Source organism: Lacerta agilis, chromosome 2 (assembly GCF_009819535.1).
Source record: "Lacerta agilis isolate rLacAgi1 chromosome 2, rLacAgi1.pri, whole genome shotgun sequence".
NCBI classification, from domain to species: Eukaryota; Metazoa; Chordata; class Lepidosauria; order Squamata; family Lacertidae; genus Lacerta; species Lacerta agilis.
The window spans coordinates 55,162,619-55,182,433 of NC_046313.1; the positions used below are offsets into that span (position 1 = coordinate 55,162,619).

Genomic DNA, 19,815 nt, shown 5'->3' on the forward strand with positions numbered 1-19,815 from the left:
CATAACACACATTAGGCTTAATTGGTCTTAGCACATTTTTCCACTTAGAAGAAGTGAGAGGTACTTTGTGCCTTGGCGTGGAATAGCGCGGGCCCTGCTCGCTGAACCGCTTTGGGATTTATGAGCCACAGTTTAGGGGGACAACGACCACTGGGAGAGGTCCCCCCCCCTCATCTTTCCCACAACTCCCTCTCCCCGTACTAAGACACACCGGCCCTTCAGCATAGGCCCGGCCGCTTTCAAACTGCCTTTGGAAAAGAAAAAGGGGAAAGGAGGTTACTTTATTTATTCCGTGACTTGGCTTTAAGGCGCCTCCTTTGCGCTGGAGCGGCTAAAACCGAAGCTCCCTATTATTTTAAGACCTTGTCAAAGCGCCCAGAACCATCGATTTCCGTGGGGAAATCTAGAGGCAATACTGTAATGGCAATTCCCAGCCCTGTTTTTTTTAATGCTTTTGTTACACAAATTAGGTTTGTTTAAAGTTTTCCTGCTTTTCTTGATCCATTTTCCTTTGTCTACGGAGCTTATGCAGTGTATTTGCATTCTCGGTACAGTATATCTATATTGTGTAGATGGCTGCGTGTGTGTCTATAACTCTTGTTCGAGGGTTATAAATATATACTTAAATTTAAATGAAGCCAATATATGTTTTGCCCGAGGCTGCGATCCTGTGCACACTTACGCAGAAAGAAGTGTGGCACAATGAGACTTGATCGCAAGTAGATATGTATAAAATTGGGCTGCAAGTCCCAAAGGCTTCCGTAGATCTCCCTTCCAAGGGTGTACGCAGTATCCCGGCCATAACCTCTTCCTGTGCTCTTTTAAGCTTCCAACCCTCCCCATTCACTTCCAGGTTACAATCTGTCATCGAGGCCTCTAATCGTGGTTTAAGTTTCCCGGGATCTTAACCACAGAGCTCTCGGAACGAAATGGCAAGGCAAGGAATAGGGCTGCATGTACAGACTTGAGAGACAAGACCTTGGTGTCTGTGACTCTGTTTTGTGTTGAAATGAAAGATAACCTTTTCAGCAGAAAAGGTTTATTATATGCGGGACATCCGCCAAAATTGAAAAAAGCAGACAGTTTGGAGGAGGGAGAAAAATAAAGCCGAAAGTCTCCTTAAAATAACTTTAAGCATTAACTTTAAGGCTGCGATTATACTACGCACGTTTACCTGCGAGTAAGTTTCAACACACACACACACACTTATTTTGGCATGTTCTAAAAATGATTTTTCCCTTTACGAAGATATATTGTAAAATAACCCAAGTTTTACGTGATGGGCTATGGAATAATATAGATTCTGAATGTCTGAATTTCTCAGTCTTCCTCTTGTGTACTCCCACCCTTCACCCCCTCCTGATTTTTGATGGGTGCTCCCCCATTTTGACACACACAGAGATATTTTTACATGTTATACGGTTTCCAGGATGGAAAATAAACCCAGCAGAGCTGACATGCTTTCAGAAACATTCTACAAAAACCGCAATCGGAATGGCAGCTCTCAAATAAATTTATAGCACATAAATTTATGTGCGTGTGCATATATATATGCGCATGCAACACCAATATTTCGCTTGGATGTGGAGAGCAATATACGACTATATGTTAGAAAGTTTTAATCCCTCCGCGCCTCTTTCCCTTTCGGTGATTAACATAGTTCTGTATTCACATATTTGGTGAAAAGACAAAAGTCCTCCGGTGTATCTTCCTTTGGTTAGGAAAGCATGCATTTGCCCTCTTTTCTTACGCGACGCAAACAACCCCAAGAACGACGCCGCTCTAAGGACGTCAGCCCTTACCTGGGACTTCGGTGTCGGACGATTCGCTGGCGGAATTCTCGATCGCTTCCCTGGCCTCGGACGATCTCTGCAAATGGAAGCTGGAAGCCATGTCGTGGGGCGCCTGGGGAGCTCTCAAGCCGTCGGGAACCCTTTCCAAATTCATCCCACCTTTAAAGGAATCCATAGCAAGAAGAAGAAGAAGACTCAGTTGTGCCCGGCTGTGCCTTCGGGGAGGCGCGCGCGCGCGCTGCTTTCCCAAGACAGGGCGAGGGTTATTCCACAGCGGTTGCAAAAGGAGAAGTCTGCTTTTTGGTTTTGCTTTGATTTTGACGGGTTAAATCCACTCGGCTCCGGGATGGGCTTGGCTCGCTGCGGGACAGGCGGCGCCAAGCCTCGACGGGCTCTGGCTGCATATGCGGGGCACTGGTAGCAGCCCCCCGCGCCAGCCAGCCCCTTCGATGGAGAAGCAGGGGGGGGCCAAGCGCAGCAGCAGCAGCAGCAGAGCGCAGTGGCGCGAGGTGGCCGCTGGCGAGCGAGGGAGCTCCGAGTGCGCTGCCCGCGCTCGTAGGTCTGTAAGCTGTCTCGTAGCTCCTCCCTCCGCCGATGTTCGAAACCTCCCCGTCCCTCCTCGCTGCTGAGATGCCTTCCCTTCCACGCTGGGCCGGCCTCAAGGGAGCTGCCTGCGAGCCGGCGGCCCAGGCGAGGGTTCTCGGGGGCTGGCGGCGGGGCGCATTTCTTAAAGAGACCGCGCCGGGAAAGGAGCGCTCTCTCGCCTCTCTCCCGGGTGGCTTGGCGCTGCTCTCGCTCTCTTGCCTCGCCTCCCCTCGCTTGGCTTTAAAAGAACCGAGGCCCCGGAGCAGCCTGGAGCCAATCAGGTGGCTCCTCTTGCCTCTCCATCAGCGCCTGCCTCCTGCCAGGATTTATGGCGCAAGCCAAGGTCCAATTCCAGCCAAAGGGGACCTTCTGGCATTGACATCACCGGAGAGGGAGGAGGAGGAGGAGGATTGGGGCTGGGAAAAGGTAGATCGTCCCCACCCCACCCCCGCCAGTCTCAAGGAGGTTCTCCTCTAGGGAAAGGCCATAGCTTTTAACCACATCCTATTGGAATCCAAAAAGCCTCCCACCCCACTTCAGTGGCATCATACGGCGCCCACTGTTTGGTTGCCAGTACGCATGCTCCACTTCAAGGGGATTAGTTCCTTCCTAAGAACTGCTGTCCCAATTTACCTGTAAACGAGGCTGGCTGGAGACGGAGAGGCTGAGCCGCCAGTAAACCGGCCATAGGATCGCCTTGTGCGGCTTTTTTGGGGCGGGGATGGGATAGTCCCATCAAATTCATCCTTAAGGCTTCCGTCCCCAAATTTGGGAGTGAGCCCTACTGAAGACAAAAGGGTTTGCTGCTGAGCAAACCAGCACAGGATTGCTGATAAAAAAGTGGGGGCATGGGATGAGCTCCCAGCACCATTTCTATGCTCACGTGTGGATTTGCTCGGGATTATCATGTATCACCTTCCCAATAGAACTTTCTGTACCGATAGGATTGCTCAAGCCTAAACGACTTTTAGACACAGGACATAAACCACAAAAACCAGCCGGGGGTGTGTAATTCTTTCGGATTAAATCGCGTTGTGCAAAACGGGTGTGCTATTGCTTAGGGCTCGTGTAAGGTCAAGGGGTGGGGGGGGGGAGAGAGAGAGAGACAGCAAGAGAACGAATTCAGCCGAGTTGCTCTGGTTTCGGGATAGGGTGGTGGCATGGTTTCTAACTTCATCTAGGGGTTGATGAGCGACGGAGAATATATTTCACCTCTGGATATAAATCCCCATCGCAAAATCCAAGTACAGTGATACTCAATAGATTTTAAAGAAAAAGCAAATTAAAGTATTCATTAGGACCCCCCACCCCTTTTGCAGGATAAAGCACCCCAGCCAAACACTCTCTCTGGGACTGCTATAATTATGGCGTGGAAAGGTTGAACAGAGGAAAGTTCTCAGTTTGTTACATATTACCCTTAAATATATCAGTGAAAGAACTTGCCTAGCTGCCTGTAAACTGGCGACCAGGGAGCGCAGTCGGGAAATAATTTGTTTTCACAGGGCAAGAAAGGCAACGCCTTTTCCCACTGGCCATTTCTGGAGCCTTTGGGCTGAAGGTATAAGAAGCCATGCCCCAGCCCCACCAGCCCGCCTTGCCGTGGGGCTGAATAAGAACCTGCCCACTTGTTATTCTTGAAGGCCAGCCGGAGATTTCCTTAATGCGGGAGGTGGATTTATTTGGTTTAAAAGAGAGGCTTTTCAGGCGGGATTCTACCAACACCTGCCTGGGTAAGATGCGGTGCCCCAGTGTTGCTGAACTGAGTGATGGACTCATTTCTGAGACCCTTTGCTCTCTTTAAAAAGTAGAGCCTTTGGGGAGTTTTCCCTCGCGAGGCGAAAACAGTACCGCTTGAGGATGCAGCCTTTGCATTCCGTGGGAATGTCACCCGACGTTCCCGTGGCATTTGGATCGCAGCCCACGTATACTGAAATTCTCGTTCTTCAAGTCAACCGGGAGGCCTATTAGGGATTGCCACAACGTGCGAGGCTCTCATTCCATGCAACTTCGGGAGGACTACCTGGGAAACTGGTTGTGGATTACAGTTTGGAATAATAATCCCTTTTGCTTCTGTGGTTTAAAACTAGCCTCTCGGTTGTTTTAAAAGTGGCCTCCTAATCTCCCCCCATTTTGGAGCCCAGTGCCACTTTTGGGGCAGGTTGGATGATGATGGGAAGGTCGTGGCCGCCACGTGTGCGCATGTGTATACATTTTGGTGACTCCCTAATGAGTTGTTTACAGATCTGTCGACCACCCTGAATTCACACACACATCTCAGCCCGAGAGGCCAACTTCTGAATCCGACTGCAAGCCCACCGAATATTTCAAATCGGGGAGAGGCTCCTTGAAATCTCTTCTCCAAACTGGGCTCAAGGGCAGAATATAAAGTCTGGCTCTCCCTCCTCCCACTCAATACTAAAAAAGAGACAACGCCACTTTCAGATCCTCTGGCAACCGATGTTGAAATGTTTCTCTCCAGGAGGCCAGCTCGGTAGATCGGTGGTAGTTTGATGGCTAACCAGTTATAGTATCATTCGCACATGCACCATTACTAAAGGTATCAGTGGATAGCAATAAACCAGTTGATAACTGTCATAGAATCTACCTTACATTTATGTCCTTTAGTTGGCTATATATATAACTCTTAGTGTTGGTGCATATTAAATTCCACCTTCACCTAGGAAGGGCTCTTGCAGAAACCTGGGATTGAGGCATGTAGGCCTGGGGATAGATTCCGCATCTATACACTGGAGAGTGTTCAGGATCAGAATCTTCCCCCCATCCCCGATCATTCTGCCTTTTCTCTCACCCACGCTAAACAATAAATGCAGGCTATAATGTTATTTAGCATTCTTCTTTACAACTTGTCTGTTGCGGACAGAATATGCTTTTTTTGGGATAGGAATGCCGAGTGTGGATGTTAAAGAAAGAAATCGCATCACAAAGAGATCAACTCAGAAGCTGGACCTTTCCCTGTGTCCTGTTTAAGGAAGCCTCCTCCCCACCTCCATTGTGAAGCATCCCAAATCTCTCCTGTAACCCTGAAAAAAAGGAACACCGGGAGTGCTTCAGTGATGCCAACTTTACCATTTGCAAGCCTAAGCACAATTCATTGGAAACTATTCCACTTGAAAGCAATCAGGAGGCCTTGTTCCAAATAGAGGTGGTTTGGGTCGAGAAGGCCACTCCTTGCAAGATATTGCTTGCTTGGCAGGGCTGATGAAACTGTGGTCCTCCAGATGTTGCTTGACTTACAATTCCCATCATGCCTGACCATTGGCTGCTAGGGATGCTGATGGGAGTTGGAGTTTCGCAACATCTGGAGGGTCAAAGGTTCCCTTCATCCCTGGTCTAAGCCGAGTGCTTAAAGGACTGGTTCCTATGTTGAAAGGATGGTCTCCCCAACAGACTGAAATCAGAGACAAACTTCTGTTTGTGTATGTGTGTGTTTTAAAGGGCTGTGTGGGTTACATAGAATCATGGACAACTATCTAAAGCAGGAGTGGGGAACAGCCCCCACCACCCCATGCCATTATCATGCCGGCTAGGGTTGTTGGGAACTATAGTTCAACAATACCCGAAGGTCCCGAGTCCCCCCCCCCTTGAGCTAAAGGGTGTTTTCATTTCCCAGCTCCCAGGTTCAAAACAGGTTCGATTTGGCCCAAAATACTTTTAGAGAGAAGAAAAATCTGTGGTTAATCTTCATGCTCCATTTCCCAGACAACCCCAGAGCGCACAGCTCTAATGCTGACTCAGGGCCTCCGAACCACTCCCCGGTTAAAATGGCCCTTCAGCATTTCACTCTCACTTCTCTTGAAACCACTGGCCCACCCACTTGCTCTGAAAGCGCCGATTTCCTTAGAAGCTACTTGTAAGTAAGTGTGCCTAGGATTCCAGCCTTAATCCAACATCCCTGCGTTTTTCAGCTGCTTTAGGCTCGGGTCCTAAACCCAAAGCTTAGAAAGGCACTTCAAATCACAGGGGCAAAAAACTTGCAGGGTGGCCGGGACAACCTTGCGTCGATCGCCCAGGAGGACTCCTGCGCTCTACAAATCCATCAGAACAAACTCTGTGGCCTACACCAGGCTCAGATCACTCCGGAATCAGGTGCCAAAGGTGGTTCCAGTGTCAAGAAGAGACTTGCCAGGGGGTTGTGTCACCAGAGGGTGCTGGCAAGCCGGATCCACCAAGCTAAAGTGGTGGGTGGGGATAAATCATTAATAAAAAGGTAAAGGTAAATGACCCCTGGCAGTTAAGTTGTGGTGCTCATCTCCCTCTATAGGCCAAGGGAGCCTGCGTTTGTCTGGAGTCTGTTTTTCCGGGTCATGTGGCCAGCATGACTAAGCCGCTTCTGGGGAAACCAGAGCAGCGCACAGAAACGCTGTTTACCTTCCCGCCAGAGCGGTACCTATTTATCTACTTGCACTTTGACCTGCTTTCCAACTGCTAGGTTGGCAGGAGCAGGGACCGAGCAACAGGAGCTCAGCCAGTCTTGGGGATTCAAACTGCCGACCTTCCAATGGGCAAGCCCTAGGCACGCCACCCATGTCCCTAAATCATTCATAGAAGCATAGCATTGTAGAGTTGGAAGGAACCCTGAGGATCATCTAGTCCAACCCCCTGCATTGCAGGAATATGCATCTGTCGCATATGGGGATCGAATAGCAACCTTGGAGTTACCAGCACCATGCTGTAACAACTTGAGCTATACAGAGTGTTTTCTCTTGACATCCGTTCCTGAGGCCAACAGGACCCAGTAGTTTAACTCCAGCTGCAACATGGGCTTTGAAGGAACTCAATGTTTGAGCTCCCCCATGGCTCTGCTTGGAAATTATTTTTCATGAACATAGAATGCTGCCGAAACAAAATAGAAAATTCTTTTCAGTAGCACCTTAGAGACCAACTGTGTTTGGTCTTGGTATGAGCTTTCGTGTGCATGCACATTCTTCAGAATGCTGCCGTTTACTGAGTCAGACCATGAGTCCAGCAGCATCTGGAGGTTTCAGTGACAGGACATTCCCAGCCCCACCTGGAGATGCCGGGGATTGAACCCGGGACCTGTTGCATTGCGAAGCAGATGCTCTGCCCCTGAGCCACGGCCCTTCACTAAGTGGTGCAATGGTGCGGGTGATCTGTTAAACAAATGCACCGCCAGTGACCCACATTCTCTGCCATAGTTATGACGGTTTCTGTTGACAAAGCGCAACGGAGCTCTGGGATGGAGCTCTCAGAAACACCCCACTGGGGTATTTATTCTTTTATTATCTGCGTCTCTCCCTCCCCACGGGGTCCAGTTCCCAAAACTACGACCTCTGGACTGTGTTTTAAAGAGACAAAATATTTGCCTGCACTGATTTCAGATACAAGGAGCTCAGTTTGTTTTGGGTGTGAGTGTGTGTGGATTGGGAGTGGAGTTTTCCAAAAGAAAATAAAAGACAAGCGCTCCAGAAGTCAGTTTGCTTAACCGAAACTTTCAAAGTCCACAGCAATTTCGTCTCCTTGAGTTAATCCCCTCTTATCGCCCCTCCAGCAGCAACGTATGGGCGAGAAAGGTGTGAAACGAAGCCTGGAGATTTGGGCTGCACAAATGCAACCTGCCCTTTCTTTCACGAAATCCAATTTTCCTCAGAAAGGATGCACCCTAAATCAAGAACATCGATTTCCCCAAACAAACTAGGTCTCGAAACCCCTTCCTCCCCCGATTCACGTCGGAAGCTAGTAGAAAACACAGCTGGGTTTCTCCCATATGAGGCTTACCAATCGGCGGCAGCCAAGAGACCAAGAGTGCTGTGGCACCTGGGAAACGAACTCGTTTCTTTGAGGGCATGCACTGAATTCGGCACATAATCCTGTGTCATAATTAGCGCGCCATCTTGTCGCCTGTGTCAAGGTCGACCGTGTGAAGCCACAACGGGGTCCCTAACCATGTTCGGTGCGTCTTTGGCTTCGCACGCATCCCACACACAAGTTAAGGGCCAGCGGTTGTAACCTCCAAGGCAGGCTCATTTCGTTTTGGAAACGAAACCCAGCATAAAAACACAATACGTTCTAATCTCCCCACCCCTCATTTATTCCCTTTTTAATTTAAATTTTATATTAGTTTTACAAAGGGATGATCGAGGCACTGCTTGGTTCCAAATGATGCAGAACCCCTCGATTTCTGATCTTCCATGGTTATGGCAAAGCGCCATTGAAACAACTACCCATGAGCTGGTTGGACCAGCTGGGAAACGGAAGTTATAGAAACACAGGAAGCTGACATCACACCCCTGGTCTGTCTAAATCAGTATTGCCTGCATTGGACGGCTGCAGCTCTCCTGGATTTCAGGCTCTACATGGGGTTTCAGGTGAGAGTTTTACTTACTTCTTAATATCCCGCCTTTTCTCCAAGGAACTCGATATGGCATACATTTTGTCCTCACAACGACCCTGTGAAGTAGTTAAAGGTAGGTGGCCATGTTGGTCTGGCGTAGTAAAAAGGGGAAAAAAATTCTTCCAGTAGCACCTTAGAGACCAACTAAGTTTGTTCTTGGTACAAGCTTTCGTGTGCATGCATGGTATCTGAAGAAGTGTGCATGCACACGAAAGCTCATACCAAGAACAAACTTAGTTGGTCCCTGTGCAGTAGGGTTAGGCTGAAAAAGAGTGATTGGCCCAAGGTCATCCAGCGAGCTTCATGGCTGAGCGGGGATTTGAACCCTGGTCTCCCAGGTCCTAGTCCAGCACTCCAACCACTACACTATGCTGGCTCTTTTCTCTATCGTACCTAGAGATGCCAGGGACTGAAGGTGGGACCTCTTGCCTGCAAGGCAGATTCTTGACGCCTCAGCCACAGTCTGTCCCCTGGTACTGCATTGACAATCAAATTGTAAAGAACATTCATCTGAAATTTAAGGGGATAATTTTCCATTGTCTGTGTTTATCACTGCACAATGCATCAATCAGTTAAAATCCATGTTTTCTCTTAATTTGCTTGCCAGTAGAAATATGATTGAATCAACCACTCCCCCCCCTTTTTTTAGAAAAATGGCATGTTGTGGTGGGGAAATGACAAGTCTCCAATCTAAATCAGAGGGTCGCAACTCATTTGCTGCAAAATCAACTTCGACAGACTTCACCGAAAATGCTCCAGAGCAAGCAACCTGAGACTTCGAAGTTTATTTTCTTGAGGAACGCTTTCTGCATTGTTTCACTGAAAGTTAACACAAAGGGACTGAATTGCCCTTATTTCTTCTTCAATGATCAGCTGAGTGGACTTGGAGGCAGGCAGTCTGCAGTCTGTGTTAGAAAGCCTGATATGGAAAGCTGCTGTGGCAAAGGGAGACAGGGCCTGTGATAGTCACAGAAGATGGCATTTGGGCAGGTGCAAAGGACAAGGAAGCTTTATCTCTCTCTCTCTCTCTTTTTGCAACTGTTGCAAAAAGTAACTGTGATTCCTGTGTTACCTTTCAACCATGTCATCAGAAAGCAATGAGAAAGATTTTGAGTTCAGTATAACTTTTATTTGGGCTGGATGTTAAGCAAAAAAGAATAAATGAAACAGAGGAAAAGAGAAAGTAAGAAGTTGGAGGGTATTTTGCAAAAGGCCCACTTCATCATCTCTGTTTTAAACACACAACTTGGGGCTCTCTAACCCAGTGTTTTTCAACCTTTTTTGGGCAAAGGCACACTTGTTTCATGAAAAAAATCACGAGGCACACCACCATTAGAAAATGTTAAAAAAATTTAACTCTGTGCCTATATTGACTATATATAAAGTAATTCTCTTGAATTTTTCAAGTTTTCCCACGGCACACCAGGCAACATCTCGCGGCACACTAGTGTGCCGCGGAACAGTGGTTGAAAAACACTGCTCTAACCATGGTATGTTCCTCACCCCCCCTTTTTTTGCTTGACATACAGCCTGACGAAGAGTTCTGTTGAATTTGAAAGTTTGTGACCTTTTAGGAGATCCTAATATAGGCAGTGTGGAAGGGTCAGTGGTAGAGCATATATTCCTAGGTTTAGTCACCAGCGTCTCCAACCCAAGTATCTGGAGGAAACAGGTCTGTGGCATACTGTTTTTGAGGCCATGTGGATCTGTAGGACAGAGTAGGTAAGAGGTGGAGAACCAGTGGCCCTCTGGATGTTGGTCTCCAGTTCCCATAAGCCCCAGCCAGCATGGCCAATGGTTAAATATGACAGAAGTTGCAGCCCAACAACTTTGGGATGGCCCAGGTTCCACACTCTCAAGGAGCTTGATTATCCAGTGGCATGGCTCAATAAAATACAACTTCAGCTCTGGGGTGGGGAGCCATGCCAGTGGAATAGATTTCCTAGCATACAGAGATAACAGAATCAAGAAAACAGAGGAAAATGTAAATCTCTAGGGCATTTAAAATCTTCACAGCTGTGTTGCAACCATAGGAAAGAACTGAGGACTTTGAAATTGCAATATGCCACAACGCGTGCAGCAGCATAGTGCAGTGGTTAGAGTGCCAGACTCTGGGGTTCAAATCCCCACTCGGCCACGAAGCTCACTGGTTGACCTTGGGCCAGTTACTGTCCCTCAGCCTAACCTACCTTGCAGGGTTGTTGTGGGGATTAAATGAGGAGGGGGCTCCAACATACACCACATTGAGCTCTTTAGAGGAAAGGTGGAATATGAATGCAATAAATAAATAAATAATGAAATAAATAAACAATGGAAGAGGCAAATCTTCCTAGGAACATAGGAAGCCACCTTTCGTCAAGTCAGTCCATTGGTCCATCTAGCTTAGCACTGTCTATGGCGACTGGAGGTGCTCTCCAGGGTTTCAGGTGGGATTCTTTTCTCAGCCACACCTGGAGATGCTGGGGACTGAAGTTCTGCATGCGAAGCACCTGCTCTGCTGCTGAGCTCCATCCCTTCCCCTCCTGTAAGCTTCCTACAATTATTTCATCACCATCATTTTATTATTTATACCCCGCCCATCTGGCTGGGTTTCCCCAGCCACTCTGGGTGGCTAACTGAAAGGTGGACAGTCCTCATGGAATCAGAACTTTTGTCTGCCTAAGGTCACTTCTTTTTACCACATCTATGGCAGACCAACACGGCTACCCACCTGTAACTAGGATTGATATGCCATCCCTTATCACATGGGAAGCTCAGGGCAGGTCACAACGTTTTTAAATACAACAGCCCGTGTCAGAGAGAAAATAAAATACAATTAAAATCAGAATCGCCAGTCCGTGTATTAAGTATTACAACCAGTAGTTACAGGGACCCACTGGAGTCCTTTATTTAATAGGGCCTAGTCAGTAGCCAAAGCAGCCACCAAAGAGGAACTCACTTTCAGAAGCTAAGAGAGAATTATTCGAAACCACAACCTCCTCCTGTGCCAAAGATGCAACAGCTCAGGGTCTTCTGGCATAATTGCCTTTAAGTGTTGACACTCCTGCAGTCAATTTTAAACCAGCTTCAAAATCATAGCCTGTCCAAAGAGGCCTGGAGAACTGCAGTCTTGTAAAGTGACTGGGCGCTGGTCCCACCAGAACAAGTACAGCCCCCACAGTCCACTGCAGGACGGAGAAGATCTCTTTGAATGCAGAGTTCTGCAGGATGTTTGAACGCCAAGAGGAAGAGCCATCGACTTCTAACTGTTCTGTTCGCTTCCTCCCTGACCCATTTCGCAGCTTGACCCTTTGATATGAAACTCTTTGCTCCTTTCGAAATAGCATCTGCTTAACACCTCAGCCCCCCTCGTTGAGGGGGGGAGACATTTATTTGGAACACTACTGATTCTATGCAGCGTTGCTTACTCTCAAGGAGCGATGGTCACGATCGAGTGTGGCTGCCTGAGTTTCATGGCCAGGAAAACGTTCTCATGGACTAAGGGGGTTTGTTTCCAAAAGAAGCAATCCCTCACGCCCAATTATCCCCTTCTGGAAATCAATTTCTTTTCACTGAAGGGAACTGGATGCGTGAGCCACAAGGCTGGTGGTGTCCGAAAACCCCAAACTGCAAGCAAATAAATGATGGGTGCAGATGCATATTTGGGGACGTGGAAAGAGGGCTGCCTTGATGTGGGCCTGTCCCACACAGACGTCCATAGGCACAGATCAGCTGTAACGGGAAAAATAGGATTGAATCTCCGAGGGCGTAAAAGGGATATTTTTAACTGGGTGCGTTTAGTCCCCCCGTCAGCTCTTGCAGAGGGGTCTAGGGCTCTGAATGAAATCGTCGACCCCTTAAAAGAGCGGCGCCCAGTGCTGGGTTCTTCCAAGTGGCTGGTGCGACTCTGCAACCCAAAGGGTCCCCGGCCGGTGCTCGGCGCTCGCTCTCTCCTCCTGGCGCCTTTCAAATAGATCCGTGTCAGCCTGTCATCTTTTCCGAGCGCGGAGGGGCATCCGGAGGCAGCCGGTTGGTGCCAGCGGAGCTCCTTCTTCCCTCCTCTTTGAGCTGTCAAAACTTACACCAGCCTTTTCCATTGCAGAGAGAGAGAGGAGAGAGACCCACCCGTGGCTTTCAACGAAATCTCCCAGCGGAGCCTCCGGGGTTTGTGGCTTGGAGAGATCTTCCAAGCCAAACAACCAAACAACCGCTGTCGGTTGGTTAGCAGCCTTAGCCGAGTGGAAAAACGACCGAGGCAGCCTGCGATTGTCACCGCGGTCGATCTCAACCCGTCTCGCCTCTCTCGCCAGCCAAGAGCAGTTTGGTGCGGCGGAGCTGGGAACCAGGAGGTGGCGGGTTCGAATCTCGACTCTTGCTATCTCTAGCCAATAGGGAAAATGGAGATATTGGCCCACCGTACATGGTTGTTGTCATAAAAAGCGGCGCACGTTATTAAAAACATGACCGCCGATCCCAAATGTATGTGCCTTGCTTTGGAGGCCGTCCGTAGCTTTCGATGGGGCTTGCGAGGAAGCGCGCTTAAGCGTCATACCTTTGTTTCACACGCATTCCTAAGCATATATGGGAAGCAATTCCCACTGGTTTCTTGGGATTTTTCTTCCAGGTCAGCATGAATAGCATTACAGGATTTCCTCAAGTGGCAGTCTCTTTTACGAATTTGTAAACCCACTAGATGGAAATTTGTTGTAGCCAACCAATGCTAGTCCTGCTCACTATGGATGAGCACCACTAATTTACCTCCATTGACTTTAATGTCTCTACTCTTCGTTGGATACAGCCCATAACCTGTATTCTCCCATGCCATGTCATCTGTATAAAGTAAGGAGGTCCAATGAAGTAGTGTAATACGTTTTCCCACTCATACTAGTAGGTTTGACGGAAGAGCGCCGGTTCATATGGAGGAATGGACGGAGAGGATGGCAGATGAGCAAGATTTCGTTAGTTAAACGGTTCTGATAGCTTTGTATTTTTTCCCTTTTAAAGCAGAAGTATCAAAGGACGCACACTCACGCAGGATATACCTTTCAATCTGGAATTGTGACCCTATAACGTGTGTGGACGTAGGATCTCAGAAATAAAGGCCTTACATAGACCTGTCTGTTTGTTGGTGCTCTTCGAGTCCACAAGAAACATCTAACCCACTCTTCCAAATATTTCGCCAGTAGAATATAGAGATTGCAAGTTTGTGCTAAATTAATCTTGCCGCGCAATTCATGGTAAACTTAAGTTCAAAGTGGGTTTTCTTCTTTAATCCTAGTAGGTTATTTTTTAATTCTTATTTAATTAGACGCTCTTTCTGCCCCACATGTCTAACATTTGGAAGCTGCAGCTGAATGGTGATGTCACCAAGCTCCTTTAATGCGTAGGCATGACGTCACAGGCTGGAACTAATCCCGGTACAGCGGGACCCCAAACCTGGCGCCCTCGATAGCGTCCACTGATTGTCCTATGTCAGGACGTCTTGAGGGGGGCTGGCTGGATTTTCCACTGGGAAATTCTCCTATGAATGCGTTGGACGCCTTATGGGATAGTGTGCTAAACCGGAGGGTTCCCCCCCTATGTTATTATATATATATTTATTAAATTTATATTCCGCCCTCCCTCCTAAAGCTGCTTAGGGCGGCAATGACAGAAACCACAAAACAATCAAAACATCTGAAAACATTTTTTAAAAAATCTATGAGCCATTCCAATGCACATATTTTGGAGAGCAAAAATGAAGACACGTTTGCCGACTTCTACTCTTAACTATGGTTTGCTATGACGACTCTCATTTTACGTAGCCATGAAGAAGACATATGGCAACCCTTAAAAGCTTCGTTGGAAGCCTTTTCGTTGTCGTTGGCTTGTTCGGGAACAAGTACAGAACAAAGAGTCAATCTTAGGGGGATATGGTGGGGCGAGGGATGCAGGGCCTGTATCTAGCGAAAGGGGTCGAAGAGGCTTGGGAAGGCCGAACACACAGGAGGCAAGAGAAGAGGGTGGGAGTGAGCCAGCAGTAGAAAGGTGGGCACAGGTGGGGAGGCAGATGTCGGAGATGCGAGCCTGCGCATCATTGAGGGTGTTCTATAGAGGGTGAATGAAGACGGCTGGAGGGGGGCCTTGGAGCAAACCAAGCTGGCGGGCGGAGAGAGGCTGTGGGGAGAAGGTCCACCAGGTTGTATTTCAGTAGCACTTTCTCTGTTCAAGACTAACAAAAACACAGGATAGGGTCAAACCTATCTAGTTCAGTATTATCTGCACCAGTTGGCAGCTGCTCTCCAGGATTTCAGACGGGGGTATCTCGCAGCCCTACCTGGAGATGTTGAGAATTGAACCTGGGATCTTCTGCACGCAAAGCAGATGCCCTGCCATTCCCCACATTAATCCTATGCCCACTCAGTGGATTTAGGATCGCACTGAAAGACATTGGACGCAATCCTAAATCACTTGTGTGGGATATCTAAATAGAGCAGTCAAGCCCAACATGAAGTCGTGTCATTGAACACCGTGGATCTTTCTCGCATTGGCTCAGCTCAATGGCGCAGCGAGGTAATTTCAGGCTCTGGATTGACAATGAAACTCCATACATGACTCTTCAGAAGTAAACTCCACCGAACTCAATGGGAAGTGTATAGGATTGCAGCCTAAACGACTTTAGGGTTCTTGTTTTTTTCAGATGGCAGAGTGTTTTGCTTCCCTGACTTGATAAGCCAGCCAGGATGTATTTGGGGGCCCTGCTACTGATTCTTCCGAGTAGGAACCTGGAGCTCTAGAGCCCCGAGACCTCTGCCCTGACAGCAACACCGGTTCCTTACTCTGATCGGGCGGAAGCAGATTCTGTTGGAATCGGCGCGGCTCTTCCTCCCAGAGGCAAATGGGATTTGATTCAGGGATGCAAGCAGGGTTGTGCGTTAACAACAGCAGTGCAGTTCTCACTTATCTCTCTCGTGATTATTAAATCCAGATTTGGTGACTAGGGGAAACAGCAGCAAGGGCGGCCTGCACAGTAGAACCGACCAGCGGAACCGTTAAGCCGGAGTACTCGGCTTGTGCGGTTCCAGCCAAGGCGACATAAACCGAACAAACCAGTCCGAACTGAACCAGATTGTGGGTCAGAGCTGCGCTTTAAAAGGTCAGTGCAACCCAGCTCTCGCTTTCTTGAAAGGTCTGAGGTTTGTCGCGTTCAAGGAATTCCAGTAACCTTCCTACTTAAGACCGAAATTACCATGAACCGATTAACTCTTTGCTTCCCACGGCGACCGCACATCTGAAGGCTCCCCCCCCCCCCGCAGGTAACTTTCCTTTCACGAAAAATGCCAAGGCACTTAAGTGGAAGTAAGTAAATCCAGGACGATAAACCTGTTTTCTTTTAATGTGTTGAGGGTCCCGGTGTCAGAATGGTTGTAACGGCCCATCTGCAACAATGCTTATCCAGAACCAGGATCTCGAGCCTGACACGCCTCCTCAGAAGTGTCCCATTGAGCTCGGTAAGCGACTTACTCCCAGGAAAAGGTCTATAGGGATTGCAGCCCAAATATGCGGCCTTAAACGTATTTATTAGGGAGCAAGTCCCTCTGAACACAATGGAACTAGTTTTATCAGTGAAATGCAGAAGGTTGCGCAGTACACTTTTACACGACTTGTTTTCTTTCCCGAGTCTGGGATCAGGCTAGAAAGAGTTCTTTCATTTAAAACCTGGCTATAAATCCGGATCTAAGCCTAAATTTCGAAGCTGCAAGCATGTTTGCTTTGGTTGAAAATGCAAGGGAATGTGTCGTTGGGACGCAGTATGTTGGTCTTGCAACAACCGGATTGCACTGTTTTTTAGTACAAGCCTCGTTCCTACAGGGAGGTTTAAAAGTCGCAAGAAGCTATTCCCAAATGCCTGCATTCCCCTGGGAACAAAAATGTGCTCCGGACATTAAGCATCTGTTCCATCACAACACACTCACGAGAAGGCTGAAATGCGATTGTAAATCAAGCTTCCTACCTGGCCATTAATCAATTAAAAAACACGGTGCAAAGGTATTTGTATAGTTCAAATGCCAATGGTGGGACGCGGTGGCTTAAAAGTGGTAAGTGTGAAACGCGGTTTGGGGTTTCCGGATGGCGCTGCTTGGAGCTGTTCTGAGCCAAAATTGTGGAAGGTTGCAAATAGGCTTCCCCGCCCCCTATCTGTGTACAAGAAAAATACCTAGAGCTGAGCTGGATCTGTACGTCCAGGAGCTCCTATGCGCTCTGGATCCGTATGCCTTATGTGTTTGTGGGTTTTTACAATAAAGTTGACTCTAGCTCGATCCTATGAATGTTGACTGGGCGATTTCCCTCCACAGTTTGGTCGTTTTGCGACGGCTAATTTCTCAGTTGTTTTCTAATGTTCAAACTAGCAGCCCACAATGTGTGTGTGTTTAAAACTTGATGGTTCCTTTTTAAAGGAAGTCTCCCCCACCTTTTACAGCCCGATCAATAAACCAGTTAAGTTATAATATAGAGCTGATTACTAAACAGGGTATTATGCACAGGACAGTAACCCTTTAGATCTTACTGAAAAGTCACCTGGCAGCAAAATGTGGAATTCCACCTCTCCCCCCCCCCCCCGCTCGATTTTCTGCAGGTTTATTAGCGCTAAACAGACTCATGTTTCGCCGATAAATTATTGAAAATCGTTAAAGAGTAAGTGACACCGTTTCCTCTCAAATTCCAAGGAGAAGCCTATTATAATGAACTACTAGTTTATATATTAGGCAGTCGTCTGACGCACAAGCTGCACAAACGCTCCTAGGACTACATGGATATTATTTTGTGTTTTTTTAAACAATAAAAACTCCTTATTTCCTCAGACGTTTAGCAAGCAATATTTTAACGGATTGATATTTCCAGTCAGTCCATCGTGCTTTCAGTAGGGCAAAGCGTTGGATGGCTGCATGAACCTCAAAGGTGAGATTTTGGTCAGGTCTAAGCGTCCGGAAGAGGGCTGAGAGCAATCGCTGGCTGATACAATCGATTGACGAATTCACACGTGCAAGTTAATCAGGTGGCATTAAATGGGACTTGAACTGGACCTTGAGCCGGTTCATTCTGGCAAGCCAACCCTGTGCCCTGGTTGGGCGTTTCACTCCCCGGCAGGAGTATTGCGTTGCGTTGCCCAAGACGTTGCCAAGACCAACTAGGTTCCGTAAGAAACGCTTCCACCCAAGAAAGGAGGGGGTGGGATGCGTAACTCTCGACAGAACTTATCCAAATTGTCATGCTTTATGGACAGTTACTGGGGAGTAAATTTCATTGGATACAGTGCGACTTAACATCCGCGATTTTTTTTTTTTAATGCACAGGCTCGGGTTGCATATGTCTCCAAATGAGGACAGTCGGTTAATGAATTACAAGGTAAGCCTATGTATGTCTACTCAGAGGTAAGTCCCCCTGAGTTGAATGGGACTTTCTCCCAGCGGGATTGCAGCCTTAATTTGCACACAAATACGTACGCGTGGATGGCAAGTTCTGACAAAAAAAAAACTCGTAGGAAGACTTTTGGACGTTGGATGACTTGGGACTGTGCTCTCTCCCGTGGAGGAAGCAGAGAGTTAGGAAATTAGGGAGAAACATTTTATTATCATTATTTATGCAACTTGAGCCCCCTCATTTCAGACTCACCAGCTGTACTTCGATTTGTGCGCTGCTTGCCAAAGCAAAAATATGCCCCAAGATTTCTAAGGAAAATATGTAACTGTTTAATCAAGAAGACAATGAGACTTAGTGAGTGGTGTTGAATGAGGTGCCCATTCTCCTCTTCCAGACAACAAACAAGAACAATAGCCATTTCTATCTCGTCAGGAGAGATAAATTCTATCCGCACAAGAAGGTGCAGCTCGGAAAATGGCTGGAAGGAGCGGGAGGAGGGAGGTACTGAAAAATTGAAAGGCAGAATAAAGCTTCAAGCTGCGCTTGAGTTGGCCCACATCGTTCTGTTCACTATTAAGGCACGCCTCTTACTTTTAAACTAAGGCTTGCTTGGCTGTTTTTTTAAAAAATGATTTTACAGAGCGACAAACAAAATAAATACCTAAATAAAGGGTTCCTGCCCCAAGGATCTTACAATCTCCATTTTGCCAGCAGGAAGACAACTACGCAAAAGGAAGAGAAGCCTTCTAAAGTTATGGATATTTGCATAGGAGTAAGCCTTCCTAAATGTATTGAGCTACTCCTTAATTTTCTCCTTAAGGACAGCAGTCTTTATTTTACATGTGCGTTTACATAATCCATGGGTGCAGATAAGGGTGGGGCAGGGGGGCAGCTGCCCCCTAGGATCAAGTAAAACAACAGAAATACTTAACTAACTGACCAATCACGTCGGTCCTGCCCCCCCCCCATACCAAGTCCCGCCCCGCCAACAAAAATCCTGGCTACGCCCATGACCTAATCTGAAAAAACCTGTTGTAAATTATTCTCCGATTGCACCCATAATCTTAAAATATGGGACACGACTCGCTTTTGAGTCCTCTATTTTCCCCAAGAGAGTATTAGACAAGCCCCTAAGAGACCACTCGTGCATGTTGACATCGAAGTAAGCCCGGTGGGGATACTCCCTAAAACATTTTCTTAGGATTGCACTATGCGTCTTTCCTGATCTCAGGGTCATAGAACCGTAGAGTTGGAAGGAACCCAAGTGTCATCTAGGCCAACCCCCTCCAATGCAGAAAGGATATACCTTGTAGGCAAGGCAACAACGTAACTGTGTCCCTTTCTTGGTCTTCCTCATTTTTTGGCCATTTAAATATAACCGTTCTCTGATCTATAACTGGTGGGGGGGACTATTCTAAGTTTTGGGGGAATACTTTCTGCTTCTGCATATTTTTTTTAAAATTTGAGAGTTACATAAATTAGTATAAAAGAGCACACTGCAGGCTTGAGGTTAAATGGTTGTACCCTCGACTTCGAAACCTACCAATAGCGCAATCCTAGGTCTGTTTATGCAGAAGTAAGTCTCACTGAATTCAACGGCGCTCACTCCGAGGTAAATGTGCATGGGGTCAATTCACTTTGTACACAATGAATTCGGATTAACTGGTTTTAGAGCTGTGGAAC

General features: G+C 47.5%; 1 protein-coding gene across 2 annotated transcripts in view; it reads right to left on the reverse strand.

The window, feature by feature from the left end:
• Positions 1-19,815, reverse strand: part of PITX1 (paired like homeodomain 1) — a 41,614-nt gene that overhangs the window by 13,084 nt on the left and 8,715 nt on the right. For both annotated transcript variants that reach the window (XM_033140130.1, XM_033140129.1), the window contains one exon: positions 1,803-1,952. In XM_033140130.1, the coding sequence (XP_032996021.1) occupies positions 1,803-1,952 (150 nt within the window). The remainder of the gene's footprint in view (positions 1-1,802; positions 1,953-19,815) is intronic.